This window comes from Nestor notabilis, unplaced genomic scaffold (genome assembly GCF_000696875.1).
Source record: "Nestor notabilis isolate BGI_N333 unplaced genomic scaffold, ASM69687v1 scaffold3578, whole genome shotgun sequence".
NCBI lineage: Eukaryota > Metazoa > Chordata > Aves > Psittaciformes > Psittacidae > Nestor > Nestor notabilis.
The window spans coordinates 85,050-100,509 of NW_009940438.1; the positions used below are offsets into that span (position 1 = coordinate 85,050).

The following is a 15,460-nucleotide window of genomic DNA, read 5'->3' on the forward strand; positions in this document are numbered from 1 at the left end:
AGGTTGCCAAAGCTATAGGCAAAAGCTACAAGGAAGGCTGGAAGGGAAAAAAAATGTTGCTTGCATTGTTTCACATTCTGGTTTGAGCAGGCAACCAATAAGTTTGTAGGTTTTGGTTCAGATTTAATGGCTTTTGCACTGACACTTCCTCAAAAACTTTTTTTTAGCTGCATATGTTATCTGTGCCTTCATTTCTTTTTCTGAGATGACCACATTTCCTTGTATTTCATACAATAGGTAAAGAGTATCTGTAATATCAGACTTAATGGATATTCAGCCTTTCAGAATATTAGGGTCAAGTATGTTGACACATACTAGGAACAATCTCGTTTAAGAAGATTGGAAATTACGGTTTTTCAGGCTTATCTTATGCTTGTTTTTCTGCTATGACATCTCCTAAGAAAACAACAGCATATATTTTCATTTGGCTGAGGCTGCAGCTGTACAGACTTCTTTCCCTGGAAAGCAAAATGTATGGGTTTTTAATGTTTAGCTTCCTTTACTTGCTCTACCATACAAATACATGAATTAGTTTATGAGGTCAAATGAGATTTTAAAGAGGACTATTAAAAAAGTCAGCATACTAGGAGGAGGAAGGACTGTGGAAGAAACACAAAGGGGAACAACAATAAGGAAGGAATGTGACTTTAACCATTAAGTTGATCTAATCTGCAGTAAGAATAAAATACATAGATACACACTTACTGCTAGAGTGTAATTAGAGAGCAGAACTAAGACTGTTAGTATTATTTTCCATATGTGTTACCATGACACATTATGTCCTGGTTTACAACAGTCTTCCTAGAGAAGTAGTTAATGCCCCAAGTCTGTCAGTGTTCAAGAGGCATTTGGGCAATGCTCTTAATGACATGCTTTAACTTGGTCAGCTCTGAACTGGTCAGGCAGTTGGAGTAGATGATTGTTGTAAGTCCTTTCCAAATGAAATAGTCTATTGATGTAGAGGCACTTCAGCTGGGCTGTTGGCCATGTTGCCTTTTACAGGAATATACCTATTTTCCTAAATTTTATAGATATTTGAAACTGTTTTGCCTTTTGCCATGGGAGTATGGTATGGGAGTACCTTACTTTGTTACCATGTCTGGCTTGCATTACATTTATTCTTACATTTATTCTTACATTTATTCTTACATTTATTCTTAAAGCAGTTCTTAGGAAAAAAAAAAAAGCATTTGAAAATGTTTTATTTGTGCATCTTTAGTATTTCTTATGTCACTGTAACCATTAATACACTATTATTAAAACCTGTGAAAAAATGAACAAAATGTGAACTTTAATGTGACATTGAGTGTTTCCTGCTGCAACAGATTAATATGACACAACTCCAGACATGGATGTTTGTGGCTGCCATGGCTGTTTTACTCACTGGCTGCTATCAGTATAATGGTGGCTTTCAGTCTGAAAAGGAAGCTATAATGGCAGAGATAGCTTGCTCACAGGAAAATAACTTTCACAAGGCAGTATTATAATGAAACCAGATGATTTAACCTTCTTTGTTGAGAGGTGCTGAAAATATTAGTGACACACACACAAAAAAAATCCATTTGGATTGCAAATGCATGTATGCAAATGACCAGCTGTGATTACTAACAATTACAGGATATTATTTAATTTGATTCTTAATAAGGGTCCTTTGCCTTTGCACAGTTGTTTTAGGGATTCTCCAGGTGAGGGTTAGAGAAAGAATTTTCTTCTGCAACTTCCTTCCTTTTGAGGAAGTGGGTGAAAAAAATGAGAAAGGTAGGATTCCCATAAAAGTTTATTCCATACAGTGAATGAAAAATACTTGAGGAGTGGTCTAGGTCATGTAGCCTTTTAGGAAGATAGGTAAAGTTTAGACTCCTGTAAAGCTGAAAGTTAATTAGCTGGGGGCTGTAGTAGTGACCTATGTGGGAGGAGGCCATGCACTACCATATAGCACTCACAAACAGCTTCCTCCAAAGCTGGTATAAACATCTTGAACATGCCAAAACTTCTACCAGTCAGAGGAGCATGTAATGCCTGTTCTCAAACATGTTTGAGAAAGTGACAACTAGTTTGGGCCAGAGATACTTCTGGGTATATGCTACTGGAGATGTTGTTGGAGGGATTGTTGGAGACACACTCCTGGAAAGAGGCCCTCCATGCTGAAGGGGTAGCTCTTCTAAAGGGTCTGTGACCTGTGGGTAGCACATGCTGGAGTGACAACACCTCAGAGAGGTTGATGGCCTGTGAAAGACCTATTTTGTAGTAGTGGGACATCTCTGAGCAACTGCAGCCCATGGGTGACCCATGCTGGAGCAGGAACAGCTGGAGCAGGAACACTAAGAAACAGAGTGACATGAAAACTTGAAGAAGTAAAAATCAGGACAGAAAATAAGTACAATGCTAAGTACATCAGAGAAAAACAAACGAACAAAAAAAAACCAAAAACCAACTCCAAGCCCACAAAACCCAAAAATAGAGCATGACCCCAACCTCCTCTGCTGCTTCTCACCTCAGTGGTGATGGACACAATAAAGTTGAGAGAAGGAAGGGGGAAGATTGGTGTGTGACTGAAGCTGAGCCTGGGCAGATGGAAGAAAAGCTGTTTACTTCAGTGAGTCCTCTTTCTTCTTAACTCCTGTATAGGTGATCACGGTTTGTGTTAACTGATAATAAATTAAATTAAGCATAATTAAGTAGGAATTCCCTAAAACAAAACTGGTTTGTCCACAACAATCTATTGAACCTGTTGCTACCAGGTGATTGCAAGTGTTTCATTACATGACCCAAACTGCCATTTGAGCAAGTAGTCCTGACCAAGAGATGGATTAATGACTAATCACGTGGCAGAAGCTGTACTTGTAGGCATATGACAGTCATGTGACTGGATGTGTGTGCTGCCATCATCATCTAGTCAGTTGTAAAGTCATTATACATTTAAAAAAAAAAAACAGTTTTTAATAAAATAGTGCTTGCCTGGTGGGCCATTTGGTAGAGAAAAGGCTATTGGTCCCAGTAAAAGAGAAACAAAAAAGAGTGTAATGGGTCAGTTGAATTCACCTGGCAGACTGCATCCAGTCTGCAGGTTGCAGTCATGAGGAACTGTGACTGTGTGAAATCCTTGAACTATGGTTTCTTCATTATTCTTCCATAAGTGCAGAACAATTTCCTGCCGTGGTTAGAAATGTAAGCATGAACAAGTTTCACAGAGCAGCTGGCTGATACTGAGATTCTGTTGAAAACTTAAGCACAAAGTTCTATTTATTTGAACAAAGGGAAGTGGTTTGTTTATACTGTGTGTTCAACAGTGTAACAGGTGTGTACGTATTGTATGTAAGGCTGTAAAATAAAATTAAATATAACCATGACTCTGTTTACACTAGTCTTAAAACAGGTTAGCAAGCCAGAAACATTATGTTTGAAAATCTGCCAGGAATGAAGTCCAAACACCTCCCCCGCTTTTTTTTAGTTCTTGTGTCTTTGTTAATTAAGAACCAAATGGCAGGCAATTTTCATGATGCTACTTGTTCATATCCACATGCAGTGGTCCCCTGAAACTAATTCTTGAAAAAAAAACCTGAACAAACTGAGCTTTTGAACATGCCACTTACACATGAAAAGTTGCTTATATTTGATGTTTTTTTAAATGTAAATTTATTTTATTGTAATGTAAAACATAGCTGATATTGCACACAAATTAGACTTCTACCATCTTTTCTATAAATAATATTTTTTTTAAAGTTGGCATTTGGTAGGTGAGTGCAAAATGAAAAAACAAGTTTGATACAGGAACAACATGCATAATACCAATAGTCAGTAAGTACAAAAAAAATGCCTGTTATAAAGAAGTGGTTACAAATAACAAAGCTAAAGGGAAAATAAACCCATGGGCTTATAATGAATTTTATTATTTTGCTCTTTAAACGTTGCTTGCAGTCTTTCAAATGTTCTTGTATCACATCAGGTTTATGAATTCTCAGAAGTTATTGGTAAAAATAATTGGTGTCAATTGTAAACACCAAAATAACCTTGAGGGTACGTTGTTATCACTTTGTGTTCTCCAACATGATAAATCAAGTATTTGTATAACATTACTTTGGATTTATATGCTTATCTGTATTATAATATTTTTCTTGGCTTCTAATGAGAAACTTCCAATGAGAAGCCAAAACTTCCATATTTAATAAGTAAAATAGGTGGTAGGTATAGTATCCTGTCATTAAAGAAGGCAGCTGAAATGCCCGCTGTTCCTCTCGTGCCTAAGGATGCGCTCCCAAAGTCAATTGCCCTCCAAAGTGCCGTGGCACTCACATGACCGTACATGGTTGCAGTCCAAGACCACAGTCCAGCTAACAGCTGTGAAATCATGAGGCCATGCTTTGAAAATACAGGAGCAGAGCAAGTAAAAGGAAGAAAATCAATTAAGCTCTGTCCTACAAGAAACAAAAAGCATTTTTAGTGGTCTGTTCATTTGCTAGACAACTGTCTTTTGGATTCATGGCATCTTTTTGTTGTTGTTTTTTTTCCCCCTCTCTTTTTCTGCAGCTGTTCCACGCACAAGTGATACCCAGTGTAGCTCAGTTCCAGAGCCTAGGTATGGAAGGAGAATCGGCTCTGAGTTTTCAGCAGGTTCTGTTGTTCGATTTGAGTGTAGTCCTGGCTATCTGCTACAAGGCTCAAAAGCCATCCGATGTCAGTCTGTACCTAATGCCTTAGCTCAGTGGAATGACACAGTACCAAGCTGTGTAGGTAAGCAATTACATTTAAGTCATCTGTCCTGTCACAGATATCTCTGAATCAGAATTCAGGAACTGTTTCAGAAAATAGTAGTTAACACATATTCACTCTCCTTCGATTAATGTCAGTCATGCCCAATTTAAAAGAGCAGTTTTCCGTATAAAAAACTAATTGAGTACCAGCTGGCTGGTAGGCAGTATAGTGTTTTGTATAATGACTTAGATTATATGAACAAGTGTGATGCACATTTTCTTGAACATTTGTTATTTTTGTGACTCATCTACAGCTTGAAATACAGGACAGATTTTACTTCTCCAGAAGTGTCTTTACCTGTTTTGTTCCACAGTACTTGTATCACACATAGGATGATGGTTTCTTTTTCAAGTAGAAGCAAAGTGTACATTGTTAAATATAGCTAAGATTCTTTAATTTGTTGATAGATCTGCAGTGGGATAATGTTTAGCACTTCAAATTTTATTTTTGTTTGTAAAAGTTGCAATGTTTTCTTGTCTCCTTCCTTGGATTATCCAAAAGTCAAAAAGTCATCAGACTTTATTATTAGAGTGTTCTAAAAAGAAATGTAGGTATCCTATTTTCTGTGTGTTCTGTTTCTTGTTTAGTTTAGTTCTGTTTTCTTGAACTTTAAGGAAGCAATTGCATATATAGTAAGAATATTTAATATGCCACACTGCTTTACCAGCTAGATCCAATACTGGAACTTAAGCTGTGGGAAAGTTCACATGATTTCTGTCAATCATGACTATGTGTAATGTTAAGTCTTTACAGTTTTTTGTTGCTCTCAGGTAGGACATGATTAAGCTGTGTCTGCTAGACTGCATGCCCTCAAAATGAAGTTCAGTTCTGAACTGTTTATTCATGAAGGTTGTATTTTATGGTTGATATCGTTAATGTATTTTAGATAACTGCTTTCTAAGTTCACATCATTGCTTTATGTCTGTTTATTCTACAAGAGATTATAGTTAGTTTAATAAAATTTTTACTACATTTCTGTACTCTGAAGTGGTTTAGGTTTTGTAATAATGCATGATAATACTTTCTTTCAGTGCCATGCAGTGGGAATTTTACCGAGCGGAGAGGTACTATTCTTTCACCAGGTTACCCTGAACCTTATGGTAACAGCTTGAATTGTGTGTGGAAAATCATAGTGACTGAGGGATCAGGTATTCAGGCAAGTCTCTATTCTGTCAAGCATGGAATATTAAATACTTTGTGGTTCAGTTTAAAAAGTAGCTGTTCATTTCTCAGAAGCATCAGAAATCAGTAAGATAATTTTTGGGAGTACTTGAAATATTTGTGCATTGTTTTTCTCAGTGTTGCTCTTTGGACAGCTTTATTCTATGTTACTTTATTTTTACATGGGAGTGTGAATGAGAAGTGGTTAACAAGCAGCTTTCTCTTCTAACTGTGTAGAATATTGAAAGCAGGTCTTGATCCTTCAATCTAGTATTCAATTGCCAACCCTTTCTATCTGCTAGAATATTGCTGAGGCACTTGAGACGTCTGCAACTCTCTTGATTATCTGCTTATTTACACTTTGTATAATTATTTATATTTATGGAACATATGTGAAAAATTCTTTTTACTTACCTGGTGTCATATTTTCTAAAAGTTAAGATGACTTAAAAAGTGAACGTTAATGTTTTATTTACATTTCTTCACTTAGGTGTTCTTGTTTGGATCTGCTTATTTATATTTTCTTTGGGGCATGTTCTCTTTTTTATTTTTCTAGAACTAGTTGGTTAAAAAGTTCTGTGGTGGTGTTTTACAGATCCAGGTCATCAGCTTTGCCACTGAACATAATTGGGATTCTCTTGAAATATACGATGGTGGAGATATGACAGCACCGCGTCTTGGAAGCTTTTCAGGTGAGTATATGCCATGATTTAAAGGTACAGTTCTATATATGGCAGTTTGAGAGAATATGTCTTTGCCCACACATATAGACAAGAGTATATTTGTATTGCTTCGTTTGTGGTATCATTATGAAATGTTCTCATTGGTGAGGGATTTTCAGGTGCTGTAAATGTGTCAATATTTAAATTCAAAAAGAAATTTTCAGAAGAAAATCTGTTACCGAAGCATCCAGCTTTGATTAGTGGGATTGAGGTGATGATGCTTTCAAAATACTTCTTTCTTTTATATTACCTACGCCTCCCATAGAGAATATACAGTGATATAAATTTGTAGTGACATTCAAGGATGTCCTTTGGTACATTTGACTTAGTTTATCTTTGTTAGCGTCCCTTTCTCAGGAAAGAGATGAAGCATTCAGTATTCATCTAAACTCACCAGACCTCGGAGAACAAAATGAATTACTACAATTGGGAGATAACAAACCATGTAATTTGTTGTTTCACATATATATCAGGGATATATAGTTTTATTCCTCTTTATAAAACATTTTTTTCTAGAAAGAGCATGTTATGTAAACCAAAGCAAGAGGAAGAGATATCTCATATAAGATTAAGTTATGAATAATACCCTAGAGCCATGAACTCTGTCACAGCCTGGTCCGATTACGGTATAGCTAAAGTATTTTGTGGCATTTTGCCTCTCTGGTGACTTCACAAACTTTTAAAATACAGATGTATATTTGATTCTGTAAAGAAATGAATGACCAACTGAAAAAATAACCTGATATTATTTATTTGGATATTGAACTAAATAATTTGTGTTGTCGGTTAACCCTAGTAGGCAGCTGAGCCCCACTCAGCTGCTTGCTCACTCCCACACAGTGGAATGTGGGAGAGAATTGGAAGGGTAAAGGTGAGACATCTTGTGGGTTGAGACATAATAGGTAAAGCAAAAGCTGCTCACACAAGCAATGCAAAACAAGGAATTAATTCACCACTTCCCATGGGCAGGCAGGCAGGTGTTCAGCCATCTCCAGGAAAGCAGGGCTCCATCATGTGTAATGGTTCCTTCGGAAAAGAAATACCATAAACTACCAATATCCCACCTTCCTCTTATGTCCCCCAGCTTTTATTGTTGAGCTTAACATCATATAGTATGGAATGACCCTTGGGTCAGATGGGATCAGTTGTCCAACTGTGTCCACTCCCAATTTCTTGCCCACCCCCAGCCCACTTGCTGGTGAGAAACAGAGAAGGTCTTGATGCTGTGTAAGGCCTTGACTGCTTAGCAATAACTAAAACATCCCTGTGTTATCAACACTGGTTTGGTTACAGATCCAAAGCAGTCTCATACCATCTACTATGAAGAAAATTAACTCTGTCCCAGCTAGACCCCATACAAAAGGCTATATTAAAATGTGCTGTGGGTTAACCCTTTTAGACAGCTTAATTATATTAAATGCTAGTATCTATGCTGTATATTGGCAATAAGGAAGAAAGAAACTATGAAATGTAATCAGCTTTTACAAGTCAAATACGTGGCAAATATATTGGACCCCTTGGATAAAGAACTAATGAAATAATCCATTTAACAATATTCCATTTAGCAATACTCAATACTCAGAACACTTATTCTATACTAAAAGTGGCATTTTGCTTTATTTTAAAAGCCTTACTGATTTCAAGGGAAACTGAAAAAGTTTTTTGTGTTAATATATTTCATTGAAGATATAGAGTAGTACAGCTACACTGTGGATTTATCTGTTTTGTGTAATGAGTGTCAGACATAAAATGAAGAATTATTTTGTGTATAGGAATGACCTAATGAAGAATATTTAAACATGACGTGAAATCTGTTGTTCTCAAAACTGAAACAGTAATGTGACATTGAAACTGAATTCCAGGCATAATTTCATAAGTGGTAAAATTTAGAAGGTATCATTTCTGTCTTTCTGTATCTTATGTAATACCATTGTCTTCTGATTCACTTTCTGTGAATTCATGTCTTCTAAATATGCATTCAAGAATCACAGATGTAAAAGTAATTACTAATAACTTTAATAAGTTTGTGCTGCTAAACTGTGTCACAGAGTTGATTTGGGAAGGTGAATTCACTGGAGTCTGTTTCTTAAGGAAGACTTCACAAAGAGAGATAACTATACCATTTCCCTGTGTCAGAGCACAGCGGGGGCCAGCAGCTCCCTGGGTTTGGGGTGCCAGGAGCAACGGGGGGTCCCTGTGATAGCAGGGCAGGCCCTGGTAGCCAGGGCCCATCCCACCACCTCAGCCAGAGCAGGGCAGCTGGAGGGCACCAGGGTAGTCCCAGTCCTGGGATTTGACATCTCTCTGGGGACTGGAAGAGGCAGAGGCTGAGCCCATGGGTGGGCCTGTCTCGGCAGGCCCCGTGGCCAGGCAGGGCAAGCTGTGGGGATCTGGAGACTGTCTCCGCTGCAGTGTTGCTGGGGGAGGGGCTGATGGCCTCAGGGGCTAAAATGAGGTCCTGGCCCGTTGGCGGGGTGGGAGCAGGCCCCAGGGAGCTGGGCAGGACAGTAAGGACTGTCTGCTAGAGCAGTCTGGGCTTCTCCTTTTCGGATTAATCCTGTGGGTCATCTTTTATCAGTGAATGGCAGAAACATCAGGGCATTTTTCTTCTTTTTATGCTATAGTAATATTTCTGGTGTGAGGATGCTATTTTAGGGGAAAGTGATAGGGGCTTCATAAATAAAGCTAAAAAAAAAAATAAAATCCTGAGACCATGTGTTAACAGACATAAAGATAGTGTGTGTTGCTGTCTTCCTGGTGGTGGAATACATGATTTTTGTACAACCATCTTGGAAAGAAGCTTCTGTGGATAGAACTGATGTGTTGAATGCCAAGAGGGATTTCCTCCAAGAGTGCTCTTGTGGCATGCGATGGAAAAGTGAACCAGTTATTTTCCTGTGCCTGATATTGACGGGAGAAGCCTGTTGGTGGGCAAACCGATTCTTTTCAAGACACAGTTTTCCAGATGACAATAGACAGTGTCGAGAGACATTCACAGTAATTGGAAATCTATACATTATTTTTGCTTTCAATATTACTGGTTCATCAAAGTAGTGCTTGTGGCTCATGGGGAAATGAAAATAACATTGCCTTTGAAAGACAGCTATCAAAATAATTCCTCAGCCTTTTACAATAGTTGCTGTACCATTTCCAGAGCATATCTTAGGTATAGCAGATTTTTGATTAATGAATGATGTTAAGTTGCCTTACCAAATGCTTGAATGAAACAGGATCATTAATGAGAGTTAATTCTTTTCATACTATTACTGATCATTTTACAATGAGTAGACATGTTTCCAAGTTTACATAATAATAATGTTGTACCTGGAATATTTTAATAAAGTTAAAGGCTATTTGCACAGATCAAGATCAACTCTTAATTCTGTCAGTTGGGAAGGTCACAGTTTTTATAAATTTACTATATTCAGGAGGAAAAAAATAAAAAAAAAAAAGAAAAAAAGCCATAACTAGAAAACTAGAATTTATTTTTCTCCTGCAGAAGTACTGTACTTCATTTTTCATTTGGAAAAGTGATTTAAGTTCCCTGTTTTTTGGTAGCCATTCTGCTTTCCAGAAGGAAGCGAATTTATTCAAAAATATGATGTTAAAGACAAAAACAGTTTTGTTAAATGATAATCAGGTTATCTGCCTGTTAAGTTTACCACATGTCTGATCTTCATGCTTGTCCTTAACAGCTGTAATCGCTTATTTTCCTCTTCCTCAATCCAATATAGGCATCTTCTTTCCAAGGATATTTTTTTTCTTCTAAAGCCTGAATTCATTTTCAGACTACAAAATTGTCAAGTGAATTTAGAGAGACTTTGTTCTTATAGCTTAGTAATGGCAGTTCTTACATGAAGCCTGTCCACTAAGCCAGAAACGCAAAAAGACTTGTAAAATTTGGATAACTGTCAGGCATCCCATGAGTATTTGTAAATATGCTGTGCTGCCAATTGTGACACAGAATGGAATTATGTAGAGAGTGAAAATTCCTTGGATGAAAGGACAGAAAGGCTTTCATCAGTATGCCAAAGTGAAGTCTGCCCTGGACTCCTTAGTAGAGGTTATAGAAATAGTAGCTGAGTGCAAGGATATTCTTGACAAACACGTTGTTTTTTCTTGGGAGGATTAAGTCTGAACTTAGGTCAGACGTAATTTTGCGTAATACACAGAAATGAACAGAAAAGTGGAAACGAACGAAAAATGAGCAGTATTTTAAAATTTCTAGTTTGGACCTGGTGCTTCATTTGACTGTGGTACATTCAGACTGAAAGGGACTATTTATACCTACAGCTCCATTTAAAATTGGGAATGCAGATAATACCTGACATTCTTTTACATATGTATATGTACTTAAATATGCCTGTATGTGAGTAGAGACATACACAGAGAGAGTATATAAATACAGTAGTCATTGAAGTTGGCATCTAGAGAATCTACTTTTATGATGGTATTTAAATTTAGAAAGAAACTAGTTAAGAATCTTATCCATGCTCTACATATGTGCTAACCCAAGAAAGGCCTAAAATGACCATTAATCTCCTAGAAATTACCTTTTCATACATGCAGTGTGGTGTTCTGCTCTGGAATAAGATACATTGCTCTTGGTTGTCACTGCTAATGCTTGAAAGGGATAGAGAACATAATTTTCTACAATACTGTCGTTACTAAATATTAAGTAGAAAACTTGTCCTCATTCCCTTGTAAGCCTTTAGGGAGGCAAACACGCACTTTACTGCTTTCTAGGAGAGTTCCCTGTTTTCCAGATTACAGATTGATTAGGGTGAAGAAATCAATCAGACTCTGGAATCCTAATACGGTATCCATCTATGTGAGTGTTAGACGTCTACCATGGAGATACCTACAGCTAAGCTATTAGTCATAAAATCTGCATCTGCCCTTTAAGTACTGTTTCTCTCTGTTGACAGTAAAGGAAATCCAGAACAACTAGGGTAGTGTAGCCACTACATCTGGTCAGCAAACTAAAATTTACCTTCCATGTTTCATATACCCAATCCCAGAAGAAGCAGATGTTGGCAAACGATCAAGAAAATTTCAGTTAGGTCACAGAATCATAGAACAGGGCAGGTTGGAAGGGACCTTGAAAGATTATTTCATCCAACTTTTTGCAGCTTTTCAGTTCTTAAAAGGGACCTATGAGAAAGACAGGGAAACACTTTTTAGCAGAGCCTGTTGCGACAGGAGAAGGTGTAATGGTTTTAAACTAAAAGAGGGAGATTCAGGTATGATGTGAGGAAAAAGTTCTTTACAATAAGGGTGGTAAAATACTGGCACAGGTTGCTCAGAGAGGTGGTAGATGGACTATCCCTAAAGATATCTAAGGCGAGGCTGGATGTGGTTCTGGGCAGCCTGATCTAGTTGGAGATGCCCCTGCTCATTGCAAGGAGTGCTGGACTAGATGACCTTTGAAGGTCCCTTCCAAGCCAAACTATTTTATGGTTCCTGTGAGAAGCAGATCCTAGATGAGGTTGTCCAGCACTGTCTAGTTGCATCTTGAAAATCTCCAGTGATACCAACTTACTACCTCTGTGGGGAGATTGTTTCAGTGACTGATTGCTCTCACTGTAAAAAAATACCTTTCTAAGGTTGAGATGAAATCTCTCCCAGTAGATCTTGGACCTGTTACCCTCGTCTTTTCCATGTGCTCTTCGTAGTTGCCCTTTAAGTACTGGAATACTATGATGAAGTCCCCCTCTCAGCCTTCTCTTATCCAGGGAGAAGAGATGTAACTCCTTCAGCCTGTCCAAATAGGACAGGTCCTCCAGCCTTATGATCATCTTCATGGCTCTGCTTTGAACCCTCTCTGTCTGTACGTGTCTTTCTTGAATTGTGAGGACCAGAACTGGCCACAGTACTGCAGATGCAGCCTGGCAAGCACTGAGTGGCATGATCACATACCTACCTCTGCTAGTAATGCCCCTCTGGATACAGCCCAGGAACCTGTTTGCCTTCACTGCTGCAGCAGTGCACTGCTGACTTATACTGAGCTTGTTGTCCACTGAGATTCCCAGGTCTTTTTCTGCAAGGCTGCTCCACACCCACATAGATCCTAGCCTGTACAAGGCTCTTTGGATATTTCAACTCAGGTACAGGAGTTTTCACTTGTCTTTGTTAAACTTCATACCCTTCTAGCTAGCCCAGTCTTTCAGCCTCTCCAGGTCTGTCTGTAAAATAGCTGACGTGTCAACCTCACATGTCATCAGCAAACGTGGTGAGGGTGCTTTCAATCCCAACATCCAGATCATTTACGAAGATGTTGAAACATTTGGGGGGACCTGTATCAGTGCTTGGGGGGACCCCATTTGTGACAGGTTGCTGGCCTAAACTGTGCCATCGAATGTGGCAATTATGAGAATTAAAAACTCTTATCCTCATTAATTTCTCACAGTACAATAAGATATAATTTCTCATCTTATTGAATATCACCTTCTAAGGAGGTAAAAGTGTGATGTTAAACGTTAGTAGGTCCTACAAAGGAACAGAACTGCCAGAAGAGCAATTTTGTTCAATGAAAAGTATAATTCTGAGACATCATCCTCATTCTTACAGAACAGACACCTTAAACATCCTTAAATGTATTTCAAATTCTGTATGGATACTGTGAAAAGTCCTCCCTCCAGGAAGATGTTTCACTATTTACTTTATCCCATGGTGAGTATTGTGTGATGTGAATGCTGTGTACGACTGTCTGTGAATTTCCATCCTTGGAGCTTCCTTACCAGACAGTAAAATCTTCCTTAAAGGCCAATTTGTCATCATTTAGCTCCTTACCATTTATATCAAGATTTTGCTTAATATAGTTTTAGATTTAAAAGTATTTATACCATTTCCTAGTTTAGACTGTAGGCTTAGGAGGATAATTCTTTCCAGCATTTCTTTTTATGTCCAAGTTTCAAGCTTATACCTAGGCTGCTCACAGTTACTATAGAAACAGCAAATGCCCCACTGGAAATGAAAATATTTCTTATGCAGTCACTGTTGAAATTCATTAGCTACTTGATACTGTCTTTGAGGGTAATCATAGAAAATGATGTAATTTTTAGCCTCAGTAGAAGTTCCAGCTTTAGACTGTGGGATGTTTTGTCGTAGTTGTGTGGTAACAGAAAATGTTGTTTCAGACTTAGCAATGCTAGTGGCAAAGAATGTGTCCAGGGTTAGTGATAAGCTTGTTGTGTGGCACACAATTTTATTATAGTTTTTTATTATAGTGACAGAAGTCAGTGGCACAAAATTTTATTATAGTTATTTGAACTGAATAAGGCTAGAGTGTATTTTGTTGTTTTTTTTTTTTAAATGTGTTGCACCTGCTTCTTTCCCGTCATACCCTCAGAATTAAGATAAGTGGTTGAAATATTACTGTGGGAAGAAGGAGTGGAGCAGACACAGATAAAAACTCTGGACTGATCTGTACTGCAGTTTTTTACACGTGGAAAAAAGTCAAATACAGTTGAACTTGTTCCATAATCAATCCTTTACTTACCTGTTTATGCGTATTTTTGCTGTCCAAGTCAATAAGTTTCATCTGAACATGATGGGATCTTGTTTGATTGTACTTACGTAGCCTCTTAGTATCATGACTGGTAATCAGAATTTTCTTGCAGCTTCAGGAGAAAACAAGACAGAATATTTGAGATTTCTGTGCACATAATGAGAAGAAAATGAACCTGTCTGATTCAGTCCTGGTTATGTCTTTTCAGTATAAAACTCTGATATATCAGTATGCTACAGTTTATTCCGTAACTTTTCTTTCTCCAGGTACAACTGTGCCAGCATTGTTAAATAGTACCTCCAATCAACTTTACCTGCATTTTCACTCTGACATTAGTGTGGCAGCAGCTGGTTTTCACCTGGAATACAAAAGTAAGACTGCTTCTCTTTTGAAACTTTCTCAGGTTTTTCCTGCATATGCAAAAGGATACAGAGACTTTATATTGTTCTTTTGGTTTTGTTTTCTTTGTTATTCCCTGACTACCAAAGTCTACTCCACATGAACTTGATATATGTCATATGCATTCAACTGAAATTTTAAATTAAATGACATTTGAAATTGCTGAAAAAACAGCATTCCCAAATTAGTAGTATATTACAAATCAACCTGGCAATTCAGAACATCATTTTAAAAATGTGAGGTTTAATTGTGGGGAGGAGGGTGTTCAATTTATTTCAACTTAGTTCTGAAATTTAGGTAACAAAGTAAGAATTAGTTTCACTACTTGGAAATAGATAAAACCAGAACAGATAGCATGTTCTTTTCTTATTTGTATGTGCATATATTTATTCCTTGATGTTCTTCCCTTGCCTTCGGAGAAAGTTGGGACTGTTCGGCCTGGAAAAGAGAAGGCTGCATGGAGACCTCATAGCAGCCTTCCAATATCTGAAGGGGGCCTACAAAGATGCTGGGGAGGGACTCTTCATTAGGGACTCTAGTGGTAGGACAAGGGGTAATGGCTTTAAACTTAAACAGGGGAACTTTAGGTTAGATATAAGGAAGAAGTTCTTCACAGTGAAGGTGGTAAGGCACTGGAATAGGTTGCCCAAGGAAGCTGTGAATGCTCCAACCCTGGAGGTATTCAGGGCTGGGCTGGACAGAGCCTTGGGTGACATAGTTTAGTGTGTGGTGTCCCTGTTTATGGCAGGGGGTTGGAACTAGCTGATCTTAAGGTCCTTTCCAACCCTAACTATTCTATGATTCTATGATTCTATGATTTTACCTCAACAAATTGCTGTAATTGAATAAAAAAAAAAGCACCACCATTATAATCCCAGAGCTACAGAAAGCATGACAGTTCTCTTGGTAAATCACT

The 15,460-nt window shown here is 37.9% G+C and overlaps 1 protein-coding gene across 1 annotated transcript in view; it reads left to right on the top strand.

Annotated features, from left to right (window-relative positions):
• LOC104410230 (CUB and sushi domain-containing protein 1-like) overlaps positions 1 to 15,460 on the top strand; it is a gene marked incomplete at both ends in the record, with an annotated part of 119,333 nt that overhangs the window by 84,725 nt on the left and 19,148 nt on the right. The window contains 4 exons of the mRNA XM_010020338.1: positions 4,528 to 4,731; positions 5,784 to 5,908; positions 6,509 to 6,605; positions 14,412 to 14,516. Coding sequence (XP_010018640.1) covers positions 4,528 to 4,731; positions 5,784 to 5,908; positions 6,509 to 6,605; positions 14,412 to 14,516 — 531 coding nt within the window. The remainder of the gene's footprint in view (positions 1 to 4,527; positions 4,732 to 5,783; positions 5,909 to 6,508; positions 6,606 to 14,411; positions 14,517 to 15,460) is intronic.